This window comes from Acinonyx jubatus, chromosome B4 (genome assembly GCF_027475565.1).
Source record: "Acinonyx jubatus isolate Ajub_Pintada_27869175 chromosome B4, VMU_Ajub_asm_v1.0, whole genome shotgun sequence".
Classification (NCBI taxonomy): Eukaryota; Metazoa; Chordata; class Mammalia; order Carnivora; family Felidae; genus Acinonyx; species Acinonyx jubatus.
The window spans coordinates 6,833,639-6,851,389 of NC_069387.1; the positions used below are offsets into that span (position 1 = coordinate 6,833,639).

The 17,751-nt window shown below is 44.2% G+C and overlaps 1 protein-coding gene across 4 annotated transcripts in view; it reads right to left on the reverse strand.

The window, feature by feature from the left end:
- KIN (Kin17 DNA and RNA binding protein) overlaps window positions 1–17,751 on the reverse strand; it is a 41,099-nt gene that overhangs the window by 20,714 nt on the left and 2,634 nt on the right. For all 4 annotated transcript variants that reach the window (XM_053225241.1, XM_053225240.1, XM_053225239.1 and 1 more), the window contains exons 2-7: window positions 14,381–14,475; window positions 10,598–10,641; window positions 10,392–10,514; window positions 9,391–9,572; window positions 6,257–6,305; window positions 5,233–5,290 (exon numbers count right to left, since the gene is read on the reverse strand). In XM_053225241.1, the coding sequence (XP_053081216.1) occupies window positions 5,233–5,290; window positions 6,257–6,305; window positions 9,391–9,572; window positions 10,392–10,514; window positions 10,598–10,641; window positions 14,381–14,475 (551 nt within the window). The remainder of the gene's footprint in view (window positions 1–5,232; window positions 5,291–6,256; window positions 6,306–9,390; window positions 9,573–10,391; window positions 10,515–10,597; window positions 10,642–14,380; window positions 14,476–17,751) is intronic.

The following is a 17,751-nucleotide window of genomic DNA, read 5'->3' on the forward strand; positions in this document are numbered from 1 at the left end:
ATTTGATCAATACTGAGTCCTCGAACACATTGATAAATTATTTCGGTATTTCGGTATTCATCTCAACTTGGAATCTTGAGATATTCTTCTTAAAACTAAGCGGCATAAAAAACAAACAACCCCATTAATAAGTGAGCAAAAGGCATTTCTCCAAAGAAGACATATAAATGGTCAAAAAGTCCATGAAAAGATGCTTCACAACACTAACCATCAGGGAAACGTAAATCCAGAGCACGTGAGACAACACTTCCCATCTCTTAGGATGGCTTGTGTAAGAAAGCTTGTGTAAGAAAAGAGGAGTGTTGGTGAGGACGGGGCGCCCTGGAACCTTGTGTATTGTTGGTGCAAATACACAACTGGAGCAACTGCTACGGGAAACGGCAAGGCAGTTCTCAAACAAAGCAAACGCAGTGCTATCCTACAGTCCAGCGACTCCACTCCTGGGTGTATACCCAAAGGACTGAAAGAAGGGACTCGAACATCTATCTGTGCACCAATGTTGAGAACAGCATTATCTGTGATCACCAAAAGGTGGGAATAACTCAAAATGTCCAATGGCCGATGAAGAGACGAACAAAATGTGGTCTACACAACAGGATAGTATTCAGCCTTAAAAGGGAAGGAAATTCTGACACATGACCATAATGTGGATATACCTTGAGGACATTAGAGTGAGTGAAAGAAGCCAGTCACAGAAGGGCAACCTCTGTATGATTCCACTCATAAGAGGAGATTAGAACAGTCACGTTCATAGAGACAGAAAGTAGAACAGAGGTCACTGGGGTCTGGTGGGGTAGAGGGAAACGGGGAGTTAGGGTTTAACGAGTACAGTTTCAGTTTGGGGTGATGAAAAAGTCTGGTAGATGGATGCTGGTCACAGACATAATGTGAATCTATTTACTGCCACTGACCCGTGCACTTAAAAATGGTCAAAATGGTAAACATCATGTTATACATATTTCGCCACACAAAAACACCTAAACTGAATAGAAAAAAGAGTTTTCTGTCAAGACAATTTATTTGGCATTATTAGATGTCTACAAGGTGACAAGCAGTGGGGATAAAAAGATGAACAGAATAGCCCATCAGGATCTCACAACAGGTGGGCGAACAGACATGGAAGGGTGTCCTGGGAAGGGGGAACAGCAGACACCGAGAAAAGTCAGGGTGAGCCAGCACGGCTCATCTAGGACGGCACAAATAATTTAGCAGAGCTGGAGTACAAGTGGTGGGGGATGTACCAGATCACAATGGTCACATAAGAACATGGAAAAAAATGACAATTTATCTCACAGGTGATGACCAAAGATACTGAGTCTTTAATAAGAGGGGCACCTGGGCGGCTCCGTCGGTTGAGTGTCCAACTTTTTTTTTTAATTAAAAAAAAAAATCTTTATTTTTGAGAGAGAGAGAGAGAGAGCGAGCGAGGAGGGGGCAGAGACAGAGAGAGACACAGACTCCGAAACAGGCTCCAGGCTCTGAGCTGTCAGCAGAAAGCCCGACACGGGGCTTGAATTCACGACCTGCAAGCTCATGACCTGAGCCGAAGTCGGACGCTCAACCGACTGAGCCACCCAGGCGCGCCCCGACCATCCAACTCTTGATTTTGGGTCAGGTTGTGATCCCAGGGCCATGGGATCGAGCCCTGTGTTGGGCTCTGCACTGGGCACGGAGCCTGTTGAAGATTCTCTGGGGCACCGGGGTGGCCTAGTGGGTTAAGCATCTGACTCTTGATTTTGGCTCAGGTCATGAGCTCTCTGTTTGTGGGTTCAAGCCCCACGTTGGGCTCTGCGCTGACAGTGACACAGAATTCTCTCTCTCCCTCTCTCACTGCCCCTCCCCTGCCCACTCTCTCTCAAAATAAATAAACTTAAAAAAAAAAAAGTTTCTCTCTCTCCCTCTCTCCTTCTCTTCCGTTCATGTTTTCTCTTTCTTAAAAATAAATAAATAAATAAAATAAAATTTTAATTGCTTCTTAAAAAAAAAAGAGAGAGAAAGACATGGTAGGGCTTGACATCTAGATCCTTCTGCTTGCAATATCAAGATTCTGTCAGAGCTAAAATGAATGATGAAGAATTTAAGAAATGCTGACAGAAGACATTATGAAGGACAGAAATCACTAACACAGAAACCAGAGAAATTATATTACCAAGAAAATAAAAAGTTGGGTTTGTTTATGTTTATTTATTTTGAAAGAGAGAGAGCGAGAGAGGGCACGTCCGAGCAGGGGAGGGTCAGAAAGAGAGGGACACAGAGAATCCCAAGCCCAAGCCAATGCACAGGGGATTGATCTCACAAACTGAGATCATGACCTGAGCAGCAATCAGGAGTTGGACACTTCACCGACTGAGCCACTCAGGCACCCCAAAAAGTTGGTATTTTAAAAGAGTAATAAAACAGATAGTAAATTTGAGAGGCTAGATAAAAAGGATAGTCTAGAAAAATAAGAATGATGCAAATTATTGAAATTCGTATGATCAAGATTATATTGCAAAGTTGAATAAACTAATCACTGTCACAAAAGTGTTAAATGGTACCGAATCAGTAGTAAAAGGTATTCCCTCGCCTGCTGACACTAACACAGTATTTTACCAAGCTTTCAAGAAAGTGATAATCCCTATCCTAAAAATACTGTTTAGAATCAAGAGAGAAAACCTATACAAATCATTTTAAGAATTTAACATCGCCAGAAGCATAGGAAATTAAATATCACTCTCAATGACGGTGAAGTAAAAGGCAAGAGTCCATTTTTTTTCAGCCGTGTACTACGTTCAATCTTCCCACTAGCTGCTCTCACAATAACACCCCTCCTCCCCCAAAAAGGTTCTAGTAGAAAGTGACAAACCGAGACAGTGAGGATGGGGCTAAAATCAAGGCAAGAAATGAACAGTAACAGATTGCAAATGGAATGTTCGCTTCTAGAAGGGCCCTAGAATTCTGCCATCGGTTAGTAATAACTAACACAATTAAAGAAGAGAAGCCCCAAAACAGAAATGGGAACCGAGTAACCTGTGTTCAAAGCCGGGAGGAGCAGGGCTTACCTCCGTGCCTCAGTATAGCCTAAGACACCCATTTTTGCTATCTAGATCACTTCATTCATTCTGAGTTTTAGCTATCCAAGAGATATAAATCGACAGGAAAATAAATCCCAACCTCTACAAAAATGGGCCATAATCTCAGAAAAAGGAAATTTAGATGAGTCTTAACATTGTATTATCTGTGACACCACTTACGCGTTTGTATACATACTTGAGACTGAACACACAGAACTCGGTCAAATAAAACTACTTTTATAATGACATCAAAGGCTGGCGTCGGGGTACAGGAGGCTAAACAGCAGACCCCACAGATAACCGGTCCTCATCCCTGGAGTTGATACATGCGACCTTACTGGGAAAAGGGTCTTTGCAAACGAGATCAGGTTATAGATTCTGAGCTGAGACTATCCTGGGGTGCCCGAATGGGTTCTATACACATGCATCCTTTCAAGAGGGAAACAGGCAGATTTGACACACAGAGAAGGTGGTGTGAAGGTGGGGCAAAGAGAGATGTGAAGACACTGCTCTTGAAAACTGAAGGGTGCAGCCACAAGCCGAGGGATGGCAGCAGCCAGCGGAAGCCGGAAGAGGCAAAGGACGGATTCCCGCCAGGGCCCGCGGAGGAAGCACCGCCTGGCACATGGCCTGATCTCAGCCGGCGATTCTGACTTCACGCTTCTGGCTTCCAGAAACAGAATAAATTCCTGTTGTTTCAGGACACTTGGTTTATGGTCATTTACAGCAGCCACAGAAAACTGATACGAGAGAGACCAGCTTGGGGGCCGCTGGGACCAAGTTTAACATTTATCGACACTTGGGAATAACAAATAATAAGGGAGACTGCAGGGAAACACGTACAGGTCTAAAACAATAAGGCAACGTGTGATCTGACATATTTAAATCTGTCTTCCGGGTCCTATCAGACCACTACTTTGAAAGGAATTTTCAAGGGTGCCACGTGTAGAACCCAGCTGACCGCTTCCTTCACGATCTCTAATGTAGGTGTCAATCCTGAAATATTTTGACCAAAGTGAAGACCTCCGGCCAGCCATTCTGAAGCAGTATTACGTGCTCCCTCAGTCTGTCTAGTTCCTTCAACTCTCCTCGCCACTTACTTCGTCGTGTAAATAAACACTCGCCTAATAAATTAACCAGAAAACCTGAGTTAGGTCTTCAATAACCAATATGTAAAATACTAAGTAAAATAACAAAGACTGGCCAACCCAAAACTAATTTCTGGTAGATAGTGGGAAGGTGTCAGGAGGAGGTGCCTTCCTGAATATCTTGTTTTATTTTTTTTTTAATCTCCATAAACGACTGGACACGCTGCGCATCACAGATAGCGCACAGACATGTGGTGAAAGAATGTCTAAGAACTGCAAGAGAAGAGAACGTGAAAAGTGAGAAGCACCTGACTACATGCTGTTCCAGGACTTGGCAAACTACAACCTAAGGGGCAGATGCAGCCTGCTGCCCGTGTTTATAAATGAGATTTTACTGGAATACAGCCACGATCGCTTGTTTACATATTGTCTCTGGCTGCTTTCTCGCTCCGATAGCAGCTAAGTGGTTGTGACAAAGACATATGGCCAATGATGTCTAAACTATTTACTGCAGGGCCTTTCCCAGAAAAAGCTGGCAAGCCCCATCCTGGTACTACATCGCGTAGCCCAGAAGGCAGTCGTCACGGAGTGCTGACCAGGGCATTTACACTGTACCAGGTGCCGAGAAGTTAGGCGAATGACTTCGTCTCTATTCTCACAAGATCTTAATACGGTAGACAGAACAAAAACTGTATACTCCAGCTACTATTTAAACTTGAGACGTGGGCTCTGATAGAAAAACAAATAGCAAAAGAAAAAAAAAGGAAAAAGAAAACCAAATAGCACCGCAGTAGCACAGAAGGAATTATTAAGTGGAGAAGGACTCCCAGAGAGACACAGATTTGTCGTGGGAAGCACGTGATCAGAGTAGGCCTTTCCTCAAAAGGGGGAGTCATATCATCATAGGCAAATCAGGGAAAAAAACAGTTGCTGAAAAACACAACAACCACCAAACAAAAACCAAACGAAGAAGGAAATTACAACCAGAAAAAAAAAAACCAAAACACCCACAATACTGCAGCTTTGGAAATGTAGTCATCAACATTTCACAGAAATCCTCGAGTTCTAAGATACCCATTCACGTAGCTCACCTTGATTTGGATGATGTTGCTGCTGAACTACATGCTCCTTTATTCAAATTGAATGTAACTGGAAGAAAAAACAGTGCTATAGTTTTTTACGTATTTTACACATCTCATTTCCTACACACGCACACACACTTCGTTTGTACACATATACGTATATACTTCAGGGAAATTATAACACTTCTCAGATAAGATACCACACCACATCCACACAGAAGTTCCCGGATGGTCGGCATGAACGAGAGCTGGAATGCTCCTATCCAGAGATGATAAACTCCTGCAGAGAAGCACACTGGGCAGATGCTCAGAGCTGGGAAAGACTGCCTAGGCTGTTCTCCACCTCCACTGTCCCCTTCTGCCCTTGCTAAGGGGACAGGACTCCAATTGTGTTTAGGTGTTCACACTTCTCACACTGTGTCTGTATCCTCTGTAAATTTGCATGTTGAAAACCTAATGCTCAAAGTGATGGGATTAGGGGGCGGGGGCGGGGGCAGGGGTGGGGGGGAGGCTTTGTAAGGTTCTCTTGCTCCAAAACAATCAAAATAATCCCGCTTCCTTTCCCAGGGACTGCCTTTGACGTGGAGGCTGATAGGGTCTGGCCAGTGACATTCCGAAGGAAGTCTGCTGGCCGGAGGAGTGTCTTCTAGGTAAAGTTTCCTGGCTCACAGGGGACTCTAGAAGAGATGCCCTCGGTCATCCTCTGGACAATGCTGGGTCTACATACAATGGCCGAAAGTGCCCACAGCTACCTCGTGCCCCGCTGCTGACTGATGGCCTGGCGTCCGGAACCACCCTGCCCTTGGGACTCTTGTTAGGGCAAGGTATTGCCTTACTACTGAGACTCCCTTTGGTCAGTTTTCTTACTTGTAGCTGAAGGCATCCTACCCAGTTCATCGTTATAACTTTTTCACATACGGGCGAGAACAGTGCGATCCAGACACAGGTCTTGCTCCCAAACCTGTTGCTAGTTTTTGGCAGGGCCGACAGGAAAGCATCCATATTAGAAGAAGAAAAAAAATAATAAAACTACCTTTTTCTTCATCATTTTCTCTGCTTAATTCCGTAAAAACAGGAGCCTCCTAAAAGGAAAAAAAAAAAAAGAAAGAGTATGAAGCTTTGGTTTATAGTGCATTTGCCATCAGTACTCAGTAGGCCCAGGTGCTGACTTCCTACCCATTGTTGCAAGGCAGCTCCAAATACAAGTGCAAGGTGATTAAGATCCTAGCCAAGAAATTACACGTACTGCAAACATCCTTCCACTGAGCACTATTCCAAAGCGGGGAGAAAGTGACTTCTCTGGACCAAACTGCAGAAGTTTACCTACATCTGTCTTCCTGCTACAATTTAAAATGGAAACAACATAAAACAATAAACTTTAAAAGTTTTAGCTAGAGGATTACCTTAAAAAAACAAAACCTTTCTACACTGTGGGATGGTTTACTGTTAAGATCGAGAGTCTAAGATGAACTCAGGAAGAAGTGCAGGTAAAACCCACCTCTGCACGGTATTGGCTCTGTCGCCTGCCAATCTCGCAATCTCCCTTATGCCTCAACTATTCTATCTTTAAAACAGGGATAACGTGCATATTCAGAGGTATCATAAGGGTTAAATACAATATAAAGGAAACACTTAGCATCGCGTCTGCAAGAGTGTTTGATAAATGTTAACTGGTTTCTACTAACAGAAAAGATGTTCTTATAAATAAAACGTTAAAAAAAATGTTCTTGAGATCTAACTGAGATATTCTTTCCTTAGGCAATGTCCATTAACATCTTACAAAAGACACAATGTTACTTTTAAAAAACTGACATGTTTAAGTGTGGAATGAGGAAGCACTGATCAGTAGGCCTTCTTTTACTGGAAGATGCTATTTATACCTGGAAAGTATGAATTAACTTGAAGGTCTTAATGGAATTAAGCAAAAATGTTACAAAACAACGCTATTCCAAAAGGTAAACCATGTTCCTCTGTACAAGATGTGATCCTTCTTAATTTCCACAATAGGAAATTATAATTTTCCCTCCACTGAAAACAGAACTTTAAATTTTATTTTCATTTTATTTTAAAGTTGATTTGTTTTTTAGAGAAAGAGAGTGCAGGGAAGGAGCAGAGAGAGAGAATCCCAAGGAGACTCCACACTGTCAGTGTGGAGCCCAATGTGAGGCTCAAACTCGCAAACCATGAGATCGTGCCATGAGCCGAAACGAAGAGTCGCATGCTTAACTGACTAAGCCACCCAGATGCCCCCAGAGGCTTAAAGGGTTTTTTTTTTTTAATTTTTTTAATGTTTATTCATTTTTCAGAGACACAGAGAGACAGAGCATGAGTGGCGGACGGGTAGAGAGAGAGAGGGAGGCATAGAATCTGAAGCAGGCTCTGAGCTGTCAGCACAGAGCCCGACAGGGGGCTCAAGCTCACGGACCGCAGGATCATGATCTGGGCCCAAGTCAGATGCTTAACCGACTGAGCCTCCCAGGTGCCCTCAGAGGTCTAAATTTTAAAAAGGTGAAAGAATTTCAAGAATAAAAGTTTTTTCAATCTTAGGCAGGGGTTAAATTTTACAACTGCAGGGCTTTAAACATTGTTTCTATTTTAATATAGAAAACTCCTAAAAGATGGCGTAAATACATGCATATGAAAGCAGCACCATATTACACACGCACAGCCACCCACTCATCAAGGTCAATTAACATGGTATAAAAGTTGACTCATAAATGGATCTTTACTTTCTTATTGCCTTTTCCTTCCTGCGTCACTCTGTAATAAACAGCTTCTATAAGACACGCACGTTAATGATCAGAGCAGCTGTATTCATACTAGCCAAATCCTGAAAACAAGCTACATGTTTCTCAGCAGGACAATGGATCAATTGTGTGATATTCATAAAATGGAACAGACATCAATTTTAAAAAGGGTGAAACACTGGTGGGAAAGGACACAGGTGCAGTAAACATAAAGAGCATTCTGTCTGAGTTAAAGAAGCCAGACACAGAGAGAGTGTACCGTATGACGAAGTTCATGAACAAACTGGCAAGTAATTAAGAGTGGCACATCAGAACACCGGTTCCTTCCTGGGGAACAGGGAATATTAACTGGGAATGAGTATGACACTGAAAATGTTCTGTATCTTGATCTGGGTGGTCATTTCATAAACTATCCATCCATCTACTACCCATCCATCCATCCATCCACATGTAACAATTCCACTAAGCTGTAACCTTAAGATTAACGCACATCATACACTTTAGCACATGCATCTTATACCACAATAAAGTTTTTTTTCTTTAATGTTTATTTTTGACAGAGAGAGAGAGAGAGAGAGACGGAGCATGAGCAGGGGAGGGGCAGAGAGCGAGGGAGACGCAGAATCCGAAGCAGGCTCCAGCACAGAGCCTGACGCGGGGCTCAAACCCACAGACCGTGAGATCATGACCTGAGCCGAAGTCGGACGCTCAACTGACTGAGCCACCCAGGTGCCCCACACAATAAAGTTTTTAAAATACTAAATGGCTAGGAGCGCCACCTATGTCACAGGCTATGCTTTCCTACACACACACAACTTTTGGTATGGAAGCACCATGAGGCAGGGAGTTTTTATCTTTTGTTTACTGCTCTCTCCCCAGTACTTAGAAGAAGGCCCGGCACACAGAGGGTACCCAATAAATATTTGTTAAAATAAATGCCCTCCTCTAGTTATTCTAACACCTGAACCACCTTCCCCATGCCCTGTCTCCCCATTTACCTGGGTTCGGCCTGTTGATTCTTCAGGCCCACAGGTTGTATCTGCCTGATTCAAATAGTCTACATCCTGCCCAGGCTGGGGCAGGTGCTGGCACCTAGGTTCCCACACTGTGTTTAACTCTAGCATCGCGCTAATTACGGCCGAGTAATGTCATCTGCTGTGTCTCCCCCATTAGTTATCACCTGCACCTCAGCCATAAGGAAGCTGAGGTTCAGAACTATAGAATTCTATAAGATCAAGAGTCAGTAAGTCAGAGACGGGACCCAGGCTGGCCTCGACTCCAGAAGCTGGCCTTTTAGACTCCGTCATGCTCATTCTCCTCTTCGGTAAGGAACAGCATCTACCAAACTCAACTAGATGCTTAAAAATTTTGCTTCTTGAGACCTTTTCCCATTGCCTCCCTGAATGACACTGCTGCCCACCTGTTCTTTCCCTTCCAGACCTCTTCTCACTTGTTCTTCAATAAACTTGGCTGTCTTCTCTTCATCATCAAGGTCCTGCTTCTTCTTCTTCTCCAGTTCCAGTTGCCGGCGGATAGTTTCTGGGTCCCTGTCGATATACTGAATATACCAGCCCTTCGGCGTCTCATCCACCTTGCACAAGCCTTAAAAAGAAAAAAAAGATAACAGGTAAACTCGTACACAACCAAAACTAAAGGGAAATATAAATGCGTTCCATCTCTGCGTCATGTACTTATTCATTCAAATACACTCATTCAAACACATTCAAATACACAAATTCATGCGGCCCACGGATTTTCCATACTCACAGTTGATAAAATTTAGATATTTTAAGTGGGATACTTTATCTCCTTGAACAGAAAAAATTATCATTCTGATTTTTAACTACCTGGGCTAAGTCAACTATGTACGCCAGGGAAATACAGGAAAGAAGTATCATCTTGCTTAGTAATTATTTAACTGTGTCTAAGTATTTAACATCCGACGAGTACATAATATTCTACTAACTTAATAGAAATTTGCCCCGTAAAATGGAATCAAGTAACACACTGAGTACGTGATACATGTCACGGCTCCTTGCCCTCTCCTTCCAAGTTCATCCTATGAAGATTAGAAATGGAAAAAGCTGCAGCAAATTTTTAAAAAGCTCCTTGCACGGGGGTAACAAAAGCTTCAGAAAGTAAAATGAATACAGGGGCGTAAGAGGGGGAGGACTGGTAATAACCCTTAACCCAAATGAGAGGATGCGCCGGTGATAAATCCGGGCCCTGTCAAAAGAACCGTCCCAGACGCTCGCGTTCAGGTGGAACACACAAAATCAGTCCTGGAAGATTATACTCCCCTCCACCAGTTTTTAACTGCCCTGCTTGTCCTCTTTTCCGTAAATGTACACAGAAACCGTGACAATTCTGTCTCTGCCCCCGAGCCACGCAAAAGCTGCTCAGATCCTGTCTTATTCTCACCTTCTCTGCCCAGCCACTTGGTAAAATCAGTCAGAGTCTCCCACTGGGTGGCATTCATGTGGATGTGCTCCCGGTGGCTGATATACTCATTGTACACGATGTTGTTGTGGACTCTCTTAGTGCCTGAGAACAAAACAGCACACCGTCAACCCGGAGCAGGTTTACGGATTAGGAAGTTATTGTGTGCACAATACCCAGATGCTTACCAAAGCGTCTCCTGAGAAGTTCTAGAAAGTCATTTCGGAATTCCCTAGTAAGGAAAGGAAGGAAAGCATTAAGGTAATTCTACAAATACAAAGCCACCATACAGTGTGAATGCCCAAATGATATATGACACATCTTTGTGACTACCTGTTAGGAACCCTTAAGAACTGAAAAGGGAAGGAATCCCAAAAGTTTACAGCTTTCGAGGATTTCAGTTTACAGGTCAGTTTGGAGTTGAGACTTCCAGGCTTGGCGGAGCAACCACAGCACAAGTGACTCCACGGGTCTAGAAAGGTTCCTCCGTGACGTCTCTTAGCGTGACTGAGTGTGGCATAATAACACCATTCTTCCGACGATAACAAAACTTCCCTGATTCCACGTGAAATTGGTACTCAATGTGTCCCTCTGCACGGAATACACTGTGTTATGTGCTGGATAAACACAGGTGAATAAAACCTAAATCTTGACCCAGGTTCCAATCTAGCAGAACCAATCATAACACGAGGCAAACTGCAAAAGAGATGTAGCACAATGTCACGGAGTTGAGGGATGCCCGCTGGTGATCTTTAACGTGGGCGGGGAAGTAGACATCAGACCTTATAGGTGGAGAGGAAGAGAAGGCCACTCCCAGCTGGCAGAGAAACACGGAAGCATCACATCTGGGAAATGATGATCTCACTGAGCTAACGTTGTGAGTAGACAGAAAGGAGGGACATGGTGGGACAGAACAGAAGAACAGGGCGGGGGTGGAGGACAGAGCTGGAAAATAATGGCGGGGCTGATCTTTGAAGTACCTCGAATGTCATGCTCAAAAGGGTGGGTTTTATGCAGGCAGTGGCAAAGCACCAAATAATTTACTTGGGAGTTAGTCTATGAAAATCTGTGATCTAGAAAGACAGTCCTGGGGAAGACAGAACAAGAATTCTCCAAGTGTGGTCCCTACAACAGTAGCATCAACACTACCTGGGAACTTGATAGAAACAGCACGTCTCCAGCCCCAGCCCAGATCTACGGAACCAGAATCTGCCACTGTCGTCACAAGCCCTCACGGTGATTCTGACGCACGTGGTGGTTTGTGAACCATGGGCATAAAACACGGACAGGAGAGACAGAAGCTGCGGTCGGGAGATCAGTGAGGAAGTCACGGAATTAATTTAGGTGACACATGATGAGAATGATGACTAGGGCTGGGAGAATGGCGAGGAGGGGAGTTTAAAGGACACCGTAGAGGAGAATCGACAGGGAAGTCCCAGCTTAGCATTCCGAGTAGGTATTGTCAGCCAGCACACGGTAGGCGTGGTGGACAGAGTACCGTGCTTGGCTTTAAAATGTTGGCTTCGGGAGAGCCTTCAGACAAATAGATTACAACTGCCCAGGAAAAAAAAAAAAATCTACAACTTAGGACAGATAATCAGGAATGAACAGTAAGACTGAGGAGTCACCCAACACAAAGGGAACAGCTGGAAGAATGACAGAACTCTTGGAGCCTGGGTAATGTGGACTGAAGGAAGCCGAGCGGACACCCTGAGGAACATTCTTGCATTGGAGGAGCTGGGAGGAAAGGAAGAGGGGCTAAGGAAGCAAGCAGGCAGCAGCAGGAGGAGGAGGAGGAGGAGGAGGAGGAGGAAAGCCAGCAAAGAATGGAAAACAGAGAGATGTTTGTGGGTAGTTACGAGCGTTATCCACCGAAGAAAGATAAAGAGCAAGATGGAAACTGGGCAGCTACGTGGATGCAGTAAAAGGGGGCGGAGAGGAAAAGCCCAGTGTAGACGGCTCTTGCCAGGATGATATTTCCCCAAATGTGGCTCGTGCAGCCCCGTGGTAATCGAGGTGGTTTCGTGTGGTTCACAGATAAACAATTTTGGCCTTTTTCACCGTGTTACCTGCTTTGATGGCACAAAAGCCACACAGGGGACACCTGCTGGCGTCTTAGCCAAGTCAGGGCAGTGGGCGGCGAGGCCAGCCTGCACAGGCAGCCAGAGTATTCTTCACGGACACGCGCTCGCGGTGAGAATCAATGCTGGTTTCAGCAAGAACGTCCTTGACGGGGCGGTGGGACAGTACTACATCTCAGCCCGCGGGGCTCCGTCTCATACCCTGTGCGCTGGGACGGGCTCGGGAACGCAGCACTTCCTCCGCCACCTGGGGCTTGTCTTGAGCGCAGCACTCGTGCGATGGTCTGAGCCACGCACAGAACTACCTCTGTCACCGCGCAGCACTGCTACTTGAAAGGATGACGGACCGATCAACTACGGTTATTCAAAATCAGGTATTTCGTAGACATGTGGTCAAAAATAAGCAAAGTGAGCCTTGTCACGTCAAGGAAAACAGCTGACATTTGTTTATCATTTGTTGCCGACGATAAAATGTGAGCTTTCCGGCAAAAAATTGAATCTGGTAAACTAGCATCGGCCACCGTGGGTCTGACGTCCCTCCCAATACTAAAGGACCTTTCCGATGACACTGATAACATTAAAAAGTATGACTTTACGCTACTACGTAACAAAACGTGTCACCATTCGGAACACTCGGTGACCCAATATTTTCCAAATGACCAGTGCATGATGACATAAAACCATGCGTGGGGACAAGCTCCATCTAAAGTGAAAGATCGAGGGATCATAATGTAATAGCGCACAAAAGTTCCCTGACATGGTTCCAGAATCCACACTGCAGCTAATCTTGAAGAAACTACCACGTTGTTGTGTTTTGGTGTCGCATCAAAGAACATCCAAAATTATCCGAAAAAGGCTATTAAAGTATTCCCCCGTTCCAACCAGACATCTATGAACAGGGTGGCCTTTCTTTATGTGCTTTACCCAAAACATGTTGAAACAGACAATCGAATACAGAAGCGGTTGTAGAATCCAGCTGTCTCCTAGTAGTCAGACCCTGAAGAGATTTGTAAAAATCTGAAGCAAAGCTATTCCTATTGTTTTTGTTTTTTTTGGAATATATAGTTAATTTTTATTAAAAAATTATTTATTTTAACACTTAATAGATTTATTATTATTTTATTTTTAAAATTTTTTTTATTATTTTATTTTCTTACTAACACTCCTAGATTTATTATTATTTTAAGTGAAATAATAAATACGCTTCATTTTTTTTTCATTTTTAATCCCTAACTCACAAGTATCAATATATCGATATCAATCACAAACAAAAGCTCTTCGAGGCTCTTCAATAATTTTTAAGGGTGAAAAGGGGTCCTAAGACCAAAAGGTCCAGAACTTGGGAAAGAAACAGACAGACAGACTTAAGACTAGTAGCAATAATAATTAATAGCTAATATTAATCAAGTACTCGATACTTTTCTAAACTCTTTAAAACCATTAACTCATTAATCTTTCTATGAAATAAAGAAAACCCTTGGAAGAGGGTGCTGTTTTTAGTCCCATTTTACAGATGAGGAAACAGAAGCACAGACAAATGTAAGTGCTTCAGCGAGAGTCACGCAGCCCATGAAGGGAGAAGCCTGGCTTTGCATGGCTTAAAGGCAGGCAGTCGGATTCCACAGCCGTGCTCTGAGCCACAACCGAGTTAGAGTGAAAGAGTTTTTTTGTGTTCGGAGAGCAAGACTGAATTGTGAGAAACACTTCTGTAACAATTTCATACTGTGACAAACTGTCAAAGGAAAACAAAACCTGAGCACAAGATAGCAGAGCTATCCTGTTAATGTGTAAGGAACAGACAGAGCTCCCAATATACACATTTTTAAGCATATGTACTACATGTCCAACTCAACAAAGCTTATGAGATAAGGATGTCTTCAAGTTACTTACTCGGAGAAGTAATCCATAAACTGCTGAGGATTTTCTGAAGCCAACAGTAGTTGTCTCTGGTGAGATTCGGACATACAATGACACTTAAAGCCATTCTACAAAACATTAAGTAGTGGTTAAGTTCTGATTTAGGTCATCATAATGGGCCCTAAACAGAAGTATTTAGTTAACCATAAAAAGCCCCTCTTTGATAATAAATTGTAACAAAAAAAGAAAAAGAGAAAATCACTAGCTTTAAGCACACTATCATCTTTTTTAAAAAGTTTTTTATGAGGTTGAGTTATGTAACACTGCCCCTCAAGGGATAATCCCAGGAGATTAAAGAGACAGAAAGCTCGTGGCAAGCCGACGTTACTAAGAGACAGGACAGGGCATGGGAACAGAAGAGTGATTTTGTTTTTTAAATCCATTTACCCAATTTTATTGAACATCCACTACATGTAGGGTGATGTAAGTGGTTGGGGAAACGTAACCAAGTAAAATGGGCCGTTAGTGAATTTCACTCACTTTTCTCTACTTCACTTCATTATCCAAAATACATTATGGCATATTACAGAAATGTCATGTTAAATTTCATGGGATAACGGCACACTACAGAAACCTCGTGTTAAATATACTAAATCTGCACCTTCTTCAGGTGACTATAAAAAAAATGACAAGTTTTGACTTTGTATCTACGCGACTTAGCATTTACAGCTGATTCTCCACCAGCACCGGCGATGAAAACTGGGCCTCTCCCGCCGTGTTCTCTGTGTCAGTGAACAGTTCTGTCCCACGCCCGGTCACCCAGGCCAGGGGCCAGGCATCCTGGAGTCCTCCTCCACCTCTGCCTCCACTTACCACTAAGTCCGCTCGGCCTCCCTAACACCGCCTCTCCCGTCTCCCCGTCTGGTCTCACACCACTGGCCCGATGTCAACACCCCATCTCGCTTAGCTGCCTCACCCTCAGTCACCCACAGACGACTGACACAATGCTCGCCTCAACTGTGTACCGCCTGTGCACTACTCTCACTCGCAAGTACCTAAAAGGAAACTTGGTGTTGGTCTCATGAATGCAAAACCGGTGCAAATTCCCGTAGGTTAAAAATCAATCACTGAAATGAAAACAAAATGAGGCCAGTAAATTCTAGAAACCCGTGAGAGTGGATGGGCAGGAGGGGAATACTCTGGATCCGACCTCCTTCCCCTCAATCTTCCAATACTGAGAGAGAGGGAGACGAAAGGGAACTTGGAGGGGTCAACCTCTCCTCCTGCAGGCCACCCTCCCAGGCAGGGGAGTCGATGCGCAGAGTTGAGAGCAAACGGGACAGAATCGCCACAAGTGTCTTATTCTGAAATCGGTAACTGAAGGAAAAGAGTTAAGCATTTATCCTCCTTTTGCCATACAACCTGTGTTTGAGGATAACCAAACAGCTCCAGTTGATGAGAAAGAGCTCAGCCTTACATAAGAATGTTAGCCAATAATAAATTCTGAGAAATACAGAAAAATAACCACTTTGCAACTCTTAAGGAAATAATAGACTCAAGCAAGGATGCTAAAACACCGAAGGAAAAGGTTGATGGTAAACTAGATGTATTCCTTACTATTTGCTCGCTCTTGCGAGAGGGAAAATATTCCTTTCTAACATTACCGTCCTCTTCACTCAGTCATCTTAGCACTAGCAGCCATTACTAGTGCTCCTTGTGCGATGCGATACGAAACCCACAGGACCACCTATCAAGTCGTCTTCCCCAAAATATTTAACCTGATCCAAATCAAGCCTTCAGCTCCAAGTTCCAGTTTATAGAACTGTAAGTCAGAGAAGGAGGGTCAAAGACAACCACAAGAAAACTTCACTGTTTCATATCAGAAAGTGGGAACGCTCCAGGGCAGTTACTGGCCCAGTAGAGAGTCAACGTCAGAAAAACAACTGAATTAGCAAAGATACCAACTCGAGTGTCCATTGACAGATGAACGGATAAAGAAGACACACACAACGGAATATTACTCAGCCTACAGGAAAGGACCGAGATCTTGCCATTTGTCACAATATGGATGGGCCTCAAGGGTGTTTTGCTAAGTGAAATAACTCAGATAAAGACAAATTTCCTATGACTTCACCTATATGTGGAACCTTCAAAACAAAAGAGTAACGGGCTCCTGGGTGGCTCAGTCGGTTGAGTGTCGGATTCTGGATTTGGGCTCAGGTTGTGATCTCGCCATCCTGAGGCGGAGCCCTGCACTGGGCTCCGCGTTGGGTGTGGAGGCTGCTTGAAATTCTCTCTCTCGGGGCAGGGGCGGGGGGCGGGGGAGGCGATCACGTGGCTGAGTCAGTTAAGCGTCCGACTTCGGCTCAGGTGAGGATCTTATGGTTCGTGGGTTCGAGCCCCATGTCGGGCTCTGTGCTGACAGCTCGGAGCCTGGAGCCTGCTTCGGATGCTGTGTCTCCCTCTCTCTCTGCCCCTCCCCTGCTCACCCTCTGTCTCTCTCTCATAAATAAATAAAACATCAGAAATTCTCTCTCTCCCTCTGCCCCCTCCCCTGGCTCGTGCAGGCATGCACGCGTACGTTCTCTCTCAAAAAAATACAAAACAAAAACAAAAACACAATCAGACCTATAATCACAGAGGATAAGCTGACAGCTGTAGGCGGTAAGGAGAGGCGCTGGGCAAACACGTGAAGAGAAGGGAGAGAGAGAGGCCTCTGGTGACGGAATAGAGAGAACTGAGCAGGAAGTTCGGTTGACGGCACGTATGGTGACAGTGTTGAGGGGTGACAGGTGGGAGCCTCACTTGTGACACGCACAGCGAACGGCATAAATTACGTTGTGCAGAGGAAACCACTGTAACTAACATGTGGGCAACGCGTGACAGCTATACTAGCAAAAAATTAATTAGATGGGGCGCCTGGGTGGCTCAGTCGGTTAAGCAGCCAACTTCAGCTCAGGTCATGATCTCACGGTCCGTGAGTTCAAGCCCCGCGTCGGGCTCTGTGCTGACAGCTCAGAGCCTGGAGCCTGTTTCGGATTCTGTGTCTCCCTCTCTCTGACGCTCCCCTGTTCATGCTCTGTCTCTCCCTGTCTCAAAAATAAATAAAATGTTAAAAAAAAAATTAATTAGAAAAAAAAAGAAAAACAACGGAGTCGCAAGGGGGCGGGAGCAAGGGCGAGGGAAGTGGATTCTATATTCCGTTTAGGAATGAGAGAGGATCAAAAGCCCTAATTACTCACATTTTTAGGGCAATGAAACTCTTCTCTGTGAGATGATAATGGATATATGCCATTACACACATTTGTTCAAAACCAGAGAAATGTCCAACATCAGGAGGGAACCCCACTGCCAACTGTAGGTTTTGGTGGTGAAGATGTGAAGCACTAGTCTGTTGCCAAATG